Below are 11544 nucleotides of genomic sequence, written 5' to 3' on the forward strand. Positions count from 1 at the left end.
CATCAGACCCCTGTAACGGGGTCATAGGCAGTGCTTTTTCTCATGGTTAAAAAATAATAATAATAATAAATAGATAAATAAAAAAAATAATAAAATGCTGTCTTAAAATAATTGGGGGAAAACCCCTCAGGAAATTGATAATGTAAGTCCTTCGTACGGTGTTCGAATAGATGGCTCGGTGATTTGTGATTGGAGTATCTTTGTTTGACACGGCCGAACTGACGGCGATGGGGGGGGGAGGTTCTTTTACACAACACCATCGACACCATCACGACCACCGCCACCGCCATCATCACGACCACCGCCACCGCCAACATCACTATAAGCGCCGCTTCTATCATCACCACCGTCGCCGCCATCTCGGTTCATCACTACGACTACGACGGCGACTACCACCACCACCACCACGGTGGCCTACTATTATTGTGTCTACCTGATTCTGTCTGTCTGTCCGTTTGCCTGTCTGTCTGGATCTTGCGAATATTTGTCTGTCTGTCGTAGAAAATAAACGTTGAGTGGTTCTTCCTTGTTTGTTCGCTGCCGCCAGACAGTTATCTGTTGCACACACACACACACACACACAGACATTTGGCTTGCTATTACTGGAGCTGCTGCTGCTGCGGCTTCTACTACTACTACTACTATTATTATTACTTCCACTACAGCTGTTAGTGGTGATGTTGCTGTCATTTTTGGTAAGGATGGTTGGTTGGTTGCCTCTTACTAATCACTGCCACCGTTATCTTATTATTGTTTTCTCCCTAATCAGACCTGACTATTGCTATGCAGGCCTTTTTTGATCAAAGGCGTTCCAGCCACGATCATCCCGTCTTTTCATTCTTTTAAACATATCCAATATGTCCGCTCCCCCCTCTCTCTCTTCTTTTTAAAGACAATATGTTCTGTGTCGGAGGATGTTTGGCTGCTATTTCTAGCAAGATGAGCTAGCACGCAGAAAGGGTTGGCTGGTTATTTGGACTCCTCTACTACTACCACCACTACTACTACTGCTGCTGCTGTTATGGTTATGTTCCTATTTATTGGTGGTAAGCCTGGCTGGATGGCTACTACTACTACTACTACTACTACTGCTGCTGTTATTGGTTGTGTAGCTCTAACTGCTTAAGGTGGTAGTAATATTCTTCCTGTTGTTGTTGTTGGTGGTGGTGGTAGTAGTGGTGCTGATGGCGTTACCACTGTTGTTATTGGTGGCTGCTGCTGTTGTAGCTACTACTACAGCTGTTGTTGGAACAGCTATTGTTGCTTCCCCCTTCTCCCCACCACCGCATCTTTCCCACTAGAAAAGAGCATCGCACTGAAATTAACCACACATACACACGTTCATACATACATGCATACATACACAGATACATACATAGCTGCATGCATACACACACATACATAGCTGCATGCACACACACATACATAGCTGCAAACATACACACATACATAGCTGCATACATACACACATAGCTGCATACATACACACACATACATAGCTGCATACATACACACATACATACATAGCTGCATGCATACACACATACATACATAGCTGCATGCATACACACATACATAGCTCCAAACATACACACATACATACATAGCTGCATACATACATGCATACACACTTACATACACAATAATGATGCATTTTAACGTTTAAGTTGACAGTCTTGAAAATCGAGGATATTTCAAGCAAAAGAATGCAACGAACTAGCAACCACTTTCAAAAATGCAGTCTGTAAGAGGAACGGTAAAACCATGTAAGTCCTTCCTAAAGTTCAACGTGTGACAACTCACCATTGTTGTTATTGGAATTCAAGTGGCGGGGCTTTGTTTCTTTGTTTGAAACAAGCTCCTTCTTTCCTTCATCATCATCATCGTCATTTTAACATCCACAGGCATGGCTACAGGTGTGGATGTGTGGTAAGAAGTTTGCTTCTGAACTATATGCTTTCAAGTTCAGTCCCACTGCATGGCACCATGGGCAGCTGTCTTCTGCTATAACACTGGGCTGACCAAAGCCTTGTGAGTGAATATGGGAGACAAACCGAAAAATGCCTATTGTTTGTGTATAGGTATAAAGACCCCCCTTCAATCATGAATGCCCATGGGATTGCACCTAAAAAGTTTCCCTTCAAGGTACAAGTCCAGGTAAGATTGTTTATGGAAGACCAGCGGTCACCCATGCATACCAGCCTCCCCTCTCCATGCTACCGATGTTATGCGAGGGAAATGCAAAGGGGCCAATACAGCTTGGCACCAGTGACATCACAACTCATTTCTACAGCTGAGTAAACTGGAGCAACGTGAAATAAATTGTCTTGCTCAAGAACACAACACACTGCCCAGTCCAGGAATCGAGCTCACTACCTCATGATTGTGAGCCCAATGCTCTAACCACTGAGCTAGAATATGTATATGTATATATATATATATATATATATATATATATATACCTGTGTGTTTGAGTGTGTGCACATGTCACTGTTTCCTTGCCTTGAGACATCATGTAATAGTCGTAAATGTGTGTCTCAGTCAAGCAAACAATGTCCTTTGTTTCTAATCTTCTGTGGAAATATATCTGGTCATGAGGAAATATCACCCTTACAGGTGAGGGTTTGTAACAGGAAAAGCACCTGACCGTAGAAAATCTGCCTCAACAAATTCCATTCAACATGCTCAAGTTCATGCCGTTGAATGACTTACATATGTACATGACTAACTTAAAAGCCATACTGCATGCAGTCTGGCTCCTGTGGAGCGCTAATTGGGCCTGCAGCCCAAAATCATAGGAAGCTAAATAGCTTGACTATAATACGTCTATAATGACTATATGCCCCGGTGGTGTTTGATCAGAGGTAAAGGATGGATGAGAAACCATGCCTAAACAAACAGGAAGTCTAAACAGCCCTTCAGCTGGTCAGCTCCTGCCAAACTGTCCGACCCATGCTGGCATGGAAAACAGATATTAAATGATGATGATGATGTTTTCTCAGCCATAATCTGCAACTAACTTGGTGGAGGCTTAGTGGTTAGGGTGTCAAACACATGATTGTAAAATTGTGGTTTCGATTCCTGGACCAGGCAATGCTTTGTGTTCTTGAGCAAAACACTTCATTTCACGTCGTTCCAGTCCACCCAGTTGACAAAAATGAGTAATCCTTCAACCGACCAGCCTCCTGTCCAGGCAGGGAATTTATACGCCTTGTAACCAGGAAACCGGCCCTTATGAGTTGGTATGACTGGAGAAGATAATTTTACTTTTGTGGAGGCACATGGCTTAGCGGTAGGGTGTTGGACTCATGGCTTAGCGGTCGGGTGTTGTGGTTTCAATTCCTGGACTGGGCAACGTGTTATGTTCTTGAGCAAAATTATTCATTTCACATTGTTCCACTCCACTCAGCTGGCAGAAATGAGTATTCCTGAGACAAACTGGCATCGCATTCTGCAGAAGAATATACATGCCACAGAAATTGGGGAACTGGCCCTGCAAGCCTATATGACTAAAACCCCTACAATTTGACACCAAGAAACACTGCTTGATTTATATTCCATATGTCTAGCTCTCTTGTATACAACAGCCAACACAGTTGATACCCATTCATACTCATCCATCTTCTGAAGACCAGTATCCCTACCCTGGAACAAACACAAATATCCAAAAGTAACCTCATTAATTTCAAAAGCTCTGCTGGGATAGATGGACACCCCATCAGATAAGCACAGAACAACTAAAACTGTTGCTGTACTCTGAGTACACACCTTATCTGCCTCGGCTGTGATCATCACCCCAAACCCCACAAGATTCAGTAGTATACAAGGGAGCCTCTAATGATTGTTCACAGAAATAACAGCCTAATTCTCGTCAAACCATGCTCTCCTTATTATCACCTTACTAGTACTTGTACATGTGGCAGAATTCATCCAGGAAGGGTTGAGCCAGCTCTGAGCAATGAGCTCACCACATCTGACAGTTGTCCCTAACATTCCAATAGGCAAAGTAATGCTTTTGCCTGTGGCCCAAGTATCCATCTTACAAATTTGACAAATACTCCACTAGGAGGGCAAACACACTGTAGCCGTAGTCGTCAATCATTGTTTAGGTGTAGAGCTCATGTTTGAATTTTCAGTGAGAATATAGATTTACATGTGGTCTCTGGTCATCATCATAACTCCACTTTCAATACATTGCTGGGTTGTCATAGTCCAAGCGAGTTCTTATATATAGTTACTGTCCTCTGTGAAGGCGCATAGCTCAGTGGTTAGAGCATCGTGTTCACTATCAAGAGGTAGTGAGTTCAATTCCCGGACCAGGCTGTGTGTTGTGTTCTTGAGCAAGACACTTTATTTCACGTTGCTCCAGTTCACTCAGCTGTAGAAATGAGTTGCAACATCACTGGTGCCAAGCTGTATCAGCCTTTGACTTTCCCTTGGATAACATTGGTGGTGTGGAGAGGGGAGGCCGGTATGCATGGGTGACTGTTGGTCTTCCATAAACAACCTTGCCCGGACTTGTGCCTCAGGGAGTAACTTTCAAGGTGCAATCCCATGGTCATTCTTGACTGAAGGGAGTCATTACCCTTACCCTTTTGCCAGCAGCTAATATACACGTGTGTGCGTGTGTACAATGACCTTACATCAGTTTCCCTCACAAGGCCTGGGCTATAGGAGAAGCCACTTACCCTGGGTGACAGGCAGCAGGACTGAACCTGAACCCATATAGTTAGGAAGCAAATTTCTTAACCCAACAGCCATGGCATCTTAAAAGAAAAATAAAGGATACATTGAATTATATAGTCTTGAATATAAGCTGGGATGGCCCTGGTTGGAACTTTTTTTTTTTATCATAAGCCTGTTCTGTCATTACTGACCTTGGGCTAAACAGCAACAGACATGCTAGAACAAAATGAACTTTGTAGGAAATGCAAGATGCCAAGATGTCAGACTGCATTTCATACAATAAATCTCTGTATGCCAGAGTTCACTGTGTGGTTTTTCAATCACATGGAGAGACAGACAGACAGACAGAGTTGGTATATCTAGATCACAAGATCTGGTGATCACACTTAGTCCTTAACCCTTTTGATACCAAAACGTTTGAGACTGCTCTGAGTTCTGTAATATAAACATCCTGTTTTTAAAATAATCTAAATTAAAATCTTCCATCAAAATTCTAAGTTAATTCGCCTTATCTTGATAATGCCAGTTATTTTACTAAGTTCTTCATTATTATCAAAATCAATCCATAATACAAACTTCTCGCTTAAAAATAACCTATCAAAATTCTATGCTAATTTAAATTCCAAAATTCATCATAATGACAGTTATTTTCCTAAATTCGTCATTATTGTCAAAATTAATCCATAATACAAATTTTTTGTTTTAAAATAATCTAAATTAAAACCTACCATCAAAATTCTGTGTTAATTCATCTTATCTTAATAATGACAGTTATTTTCCTAAATTTTTCATTATTGCCAAAATTAATCCATAATATGAATTTCTCCCTTAAAAATAATCTAAATTTAAACCTATTAAAATTCTATGTTAATTTACATTCCAAAATTTATCTTAATGACAGTTATTTTCCTAAATTCTTCATTATTGTCAAAATTAATTGAATAAAGGGAGTATATTTTAACAGATGTCTTGGGTGTGACTTTAAACTGCATCTGGTAGTGGCGCACTGGTTCAGACATTCCAGTAATGTTAGTTAGTATTGTTCCCAGATCTGCTCTGCCCTGGAGTAGTAACATCTGTCAGGGTCTCAGCTTGTAAGTGTAGATATCCCTCTGCCCCCATATTATATCCCTCAATATCCCACCCTCACTTGCTGTCACCAAAGATATCCTATTGTGTAAATGTCCATATCTTAATCCTCCTATAGCATTAATATCATGTCCAGATAATTCACTATAGGGAAATTGGCCAAAAAACAAAGTCACCGTATGGACAATGATAAAGCACATTACATCAGCATTTTTTAGAATAAAGAAAAAATAATGATAGAAGGTTTTATAAAAGCGTTAAATAAGCAAGTCTTTTATTCAACATCAAACATTAAAAAAATGTGATGAGGTCGTTTAAAGCAAAATTTCTTATGACGAATTTTCACATGGCAAAGATGTTTACAATGAAATTACCTTTAATAAGCTGGAGAAAGCCAGAAGTCTGAACATGTAAGGGTCTTTGGTAAGAAAGGGCTGCAGATGTGTCCAGAAAATTTGCCGTAAGACAAATTCACCATTTGGACAGTGATAAAGCCTGATATAATTATCAGTAAATACTGATATAATTATCAATATTTATTAGAATATAAAAAAAATAAGAATGATAAGCCTTTTTGCATTCAAGTGTCTTCTACTATAGTCTCGGGCTGACCAAAGCCTTATGAGTGGATTTGGTAGACGGAAACTGAAAGAAGCCCATCATATATATATATATGTATGTATGTATGTGTGTTTGTGTATCTGTGGTTGTACTCCCACCATCGCTTGACAACCAATGTTGGTGTGTTTACATCCTTGTAACTTAGCAGTTCGACAAAAGAGACCAATAGAATAAGTACTAGGCTTACAAAGAATAAGTCCTGGGGTCGATTTGTTCGACTAAAGGCGGTGCTCCAGCATGGCCGCAGTCAAATGACTGAAACAAATAAAAGAATAAAAGAATATCAAATACAATGCTTACTCATTCATTAGCTTAAAAGCCGCACTCCATGCGGACTTTTAAGATAGCTCTTGCTGAGGTCTAATGGGGCCCTATGGCCCAAAACTAAAGAGAGCAATGATAAAGCATTTATTGGTACCCTACCAATATGGTATTACTTGAAATTCAATTTAAATGAAAAACTTTCTAAGTTCACAAATTTTGGGAGTTCTTTTAAAATTTGAATTTTCATCTGTTAGCATACAAGTCCTCATCCAGACCTGATCCCGATGCTGGATGTTCAAGAACCAAATGAAGGGCAGATTTTCAATCCTGGGGTCATTCTGATTCCAAAAAGGTATATGTCTATGTAGAGCAAATGTAGGCTGAGAAACAGGGGTCCTGGGCAGAGGGGCTGACAGAATTTTGCATTCGTTATTATAGATATTGGTTGGAGTTAATCATGCATTATCTCATAGCTTTGAGATTTCAAAGATGGGATTGTTTATTTTTGGACTGACATTGTAGGGTAGGTATGAAAAGCTGGATCAAGCCAGTTTGAACATAAAACAGCATGTTTTGGCTGGATGTGGCCAGTTTAAATCCTAAAGGATTAAATCTCAATGCACTGATTAAATGTTTTGCATACTAATGAGCAGATACAAAAAGAATTTGTTATAAACTAATTGATTAAATTAAAATGTTTGCTGCCCAACCACATAGCTCCAGGTTCAGTCCCACTGCTTGGCACCTTGGGCAAGTGTCTTCTACTATAGCCTCAGGCTGGCCAAAGCCCTGTGTCACCAGCACAAGTGATTTTGGTGTGGCACCAGTATCAATTCTGCTGTGTCGGATGGGTCTCTTGAGGACAGCAATGCCCCTCGTAAGGATCAGTAAATGTGATAAAATAAATAAGCATTATATTAGACAGAGTAATTTGAATACTAAAGGGTCTCCAAAGCAGTGTGAAATTAATAATCAAGGGCCGACCCCTCATTAGTCCCGTCTTGTTGGTGACCCTCTGTGGGTTATGAACTTGCAAATTTTAAATTCATAATCAGAATTGTATTAGTGACTTACTCTTTTTTTTCTTTCTTTTTTTTTTTTGTGCCTTTTTTCACTCAATTTCTTCATGTGTGTGGGTTGGATTGTTCTGTAAACTTAGACACTAACAAACACTCAAGACTTTATCAATTCATCTCTAACCACCCAAGAGTGTGTGGGGTTGTTGTTTTGTTGTTGGGGTCATTGGTAGAGTGTATGCCATAGATGTGTGTGTGTGTGTGTATTACCAACAATGTGCGTATTATTAGAAATTGTGTGTTTGCTGGTAATGTGTGTGTGTGTGTGTGTGTGTGTGTGTGTTTTGCTGGTAATGTGTGTGTATTGTCGAAATTGTGTATTTCTGGTAATGTATGTATGTGTTATTTAACATATATGTTGGTAATGTGTATGTGTATGTGTTATTTAAAATGTGTGTGTCTTGCTGATAATGTGTGTGTGTTTATTTCATAGCTGAGGCTCTGTATATATTTCTTAATTGTATTTTTTATGTTGCTGTTTTCATTATTTTCCTCTTTACTGCCATACACCTCTCTTTATTAATTTCCCTTAATCCCCTTTAAATACTGCCCCCTAGACTTAAATCATTATCCTCCTTAATTGTGCCTCACTTGCCCCTTTATCACTCATTAAAACCACATCTAAATCTCCTTCTTCTCCCCACCAAAATTCCTTAAAAAATCTATACATTAAAGTCTTTCATAATCACCCCAGTCTTTGCAACCCTAATTCTCATCCTTAGGGCATTGGTCCTCTCAAGAAAATCTCAGTGCACTCTGCATGTTAGTGGAAAATCACTGAGGCAAGGGGGGAAGTCTAACTCTTTAGTCTTTCAACCGGCCATATCCATCCCAAAATATCCTAGCTGTTTTATGTTCAGACTGACCAGATCTGGCCTCTCACACTTATCCTATTATGTTATTCTAAAAATAAACAATCACATCATTGAGACCTTGAAGCTATGAGATAATGCAAGATTAATACAAAATAATCCTTTCTATTATAGGCATAAGGCCTGAAATTTGTGAGGAGGGGGTAGGTTGATTACATCGACTCCAGTGCGTAACTGGTATTTAATTTATTGAGCTAGAAAAAATGAAAGGTAAGGTCGACCTCAGTGGAATTTGAACTCAGAATGTAAAGACAGACGAAATGCCGCTAAGCATTTTGCCCAGCGTGCTAACGATTCTGCCAGCCTGCCACTTTATGATGAATACAAAATAATGTAAATAAATAACCATGGAAATTTTGACAGAATAAACCGAATGCTAAAGGGTTAAGTATCTTGGGGGGGGGGGGCATAGTCATGAGTGATGGGGAGGAGGAGTGTGTATTGGATGCTAGAATTACAGTTCCTGGAGCAGCAATGCATCAGCGCCAGTATTTGGTCCTCAGAAGATGAGAGGTTGATAAAAGAAAAAAAAAGCTAAATTCGGTTTACTCAGGAACATTGGGTAACGATCGAATGATTACGATCGTGAATACAAGCAGACAAAATGGGGTGGGGTTCTTTCAAATGATCTCTGGAGTAATGTTGCTAGATAGGGGTGGGTAGCTCAGGGATCAGGGAGTCTCTCTCCACATCAAAGCTGCTACTTTTCTGCATTGAGAAGTCACAGGAAAGAACCACAAGATGGATTTTTCAAGCTGAGCCAACTGGTAGGAGACCTAGCGGTAGACCAAGAATGAGACGGTCGAATAATTTACATTGTCTCAGTTGGTCATGCTTGAGAATCTAGTCAGAAAGTGTAAAGACAGTTACTTCTTCAGGACCCTGTGGAGAAGGGGGGGGGGGGGCTAAGGAATCTACCCCCCCATGATCCTCCCAGGAATAGCAAGCACAGAGAAGATGGATGGATCGACTATTACTCTAGTTCTTTACTATTTCCCCATCTTTGATCCCTTTTTATCTCTTATCTCCATAGTGATGATGATGATGTACAATAAGACATATTGCCAAAGTTATACCAACACCACTGCTCCTCCCCACCAGAGTTCCACAACTACCTCCCTGCAAGTTCTTTCTGCTCTCCCCTACTCATTGATGCCCCTTTGTGATGATGATGATGATGATGAAAATACCGATGTACAATGAAACTATTGTCTAATGCTTGCCTTCTTTTCTTTTTCTCTTTCTCTCTCCCTGTCAGCAGCCGGTTATCAAGATCCCCAAATTGCGCCGTCATCAGGTTGGTTAACCCTCCGTTCTACCTCAACTCTAAAAACAAACAAATATTAAGCAATATTTACCCAATGGTTACTTAAGACAAATATTTAATAATTAATGTATTTAAATCACCATTTTTGATTGTCATCTTCGAGCTTACACACCCTTCTGTCTTTTGTCTTTAACTTGTTTCAATCATTAGACTGTGGTCATGCTGGGGCACTGCCCAGGAGAATTTTTAGTCAAACGAATCAACACCAATACTTCTTTTTTTTTTTTTTTTTTAAGACTGATATTCATTCTATCGGTCTCTTTTACTGAACTGCTAAGTTACAGGGATGTAAACACACCGACACCAGTGGTGGGAGATAAACACAGACACAAAGACAAACATACACACACACATACGATCATACGATAGGCTTCTTTTAGTTTCCTTCTGCCAAGTCCACAGCCATACCTGTTTTATCTTTAATTATTTTTTTTTCTCTTTTATTTACTAAATGCTTTATTCTAACCTATATCCTCATGACGATCTTAATCCATATGCTTGATACAGATCTTGATGTCGAAGAATTACAATAAAAACAAAACAAAAAAAAAGGACCAAAGTGTTTTCACATAATAATTCTTGTGTTTTGCAGTACCAGCCACTCAACAGACACCATCAACTCAATTGGTGGAATTCACTAGTCCACCACGACCAAATGTCGGTCTTTTAGGAAGAACCATACAGCTACGGGCGAATTACTTTAAGATATCTATTCCCAAAGGTTATATACATCATTATGATGTCTGTATTACCCCTGATAAATGCCCTCGACGTGTCAACAGGTAACTATGACAACTGCTTCTTTTTTCTTTTCTTTTTTTCTTGCCTATGTGTGTGTGTGTGTGTTCGTTTTTTAATTTATTTATTTAATTATTGTCATATCGGTTTAAAGTTTACTTTTTCTATGCCTGCATGAATCAGACAAAATTGTCATCTCTTTGTTATGGAGGTAAGGAGACTTTGGTGCCGCTAATGCTAACTTATTTTGACATCTGGTATTTTAATGTTTCTCTCTTTTTCTCTCTCTCTCTCTCTCTTTATATATATATATATATGTACGTATGTATGTACGTATGTACGTATGTATGCACGCTAAAGGGTTAAACCAATTTAACTATTCTTTTCTACTCTAGGCACAAGGCCCGAAATTTTAGGGGAGGTGGGTGCCATTCGATTAGATTAACTCCAGTATGCAACTGGTACCTAATTTCAATAGATATTTTGACATCTGTATATATATTTATTTTATTTGTACCTCTATATGCAAACTGAATCCTGATATGTTTAAATAATAATAATAATAATAATGATGATGATGATGATTATGATAATAATGTTCTGTTATAAGAGAAAGCATGCTAATTACTAACTGACTAACAAACTATTCAATTTGATAATTAATCATTGTCGTTTGTGTTCGTTTCAACAGAGAAATCATCGAGACAATGGTACAAGCTTACAGTAAAAAGATTTTTAATGAAGAAAAGCCAGTATTTGATGGCCGAAAGAATCTTTACAGCAGGGCATATCTTCCTTTTAATCGAGAACGAGTAAGTCTGATTTTGTGTGTCTCTCTCTCTCTCTCTCTCTCTCTCTCTCTCTCTTTCCC

The 11544-nt window shown here is 39.2% G+C and overlaps 1 protein-coding gene across 1 annotated transcript in view; it reads left to right on the forward strand.

Moving 5' to 3' along the window:
* LOC106878043 (protein argonaute-2) overlaps positions 1 to 11544 on the forward strand; it is a 43103-nt gene that overhangs the window by 6284 nt on the left and 25275 nt on the right. The window contains exons 2-4 of the mRNA XM_052976296.1: positions 9867 to 9905; positions 10528 to 10717; positions 11365 to 11485. Coding sequence (XP_052832256.1) covers positions 9867 to 9905; positions 10528 to 10717; positions 11365 to 11485 — 350 coding nt within the window. The remainder of the gene's footprint in view (positions 1 to 9866; positions 9906 to 10527; positions 10718 to 11364; positions 11486 to 11544) is intronic.

The sequence above is a fragment of the Octopus bimaculoides genome, chromosome 24, assembly GCF_001194135.2.
Source record: "Octopus bimaculoides isolate UCB-OBI-ISO-001 chromosome 24, ASM119413v2, whole genome shotgun sequence".
Taxonomy (NCBI): Eukaryota; Metazoa; Mollusca; class Cephalopoda; order Octopoda; family Octopodidae; genus Octopus; species Octopus bimaculoides.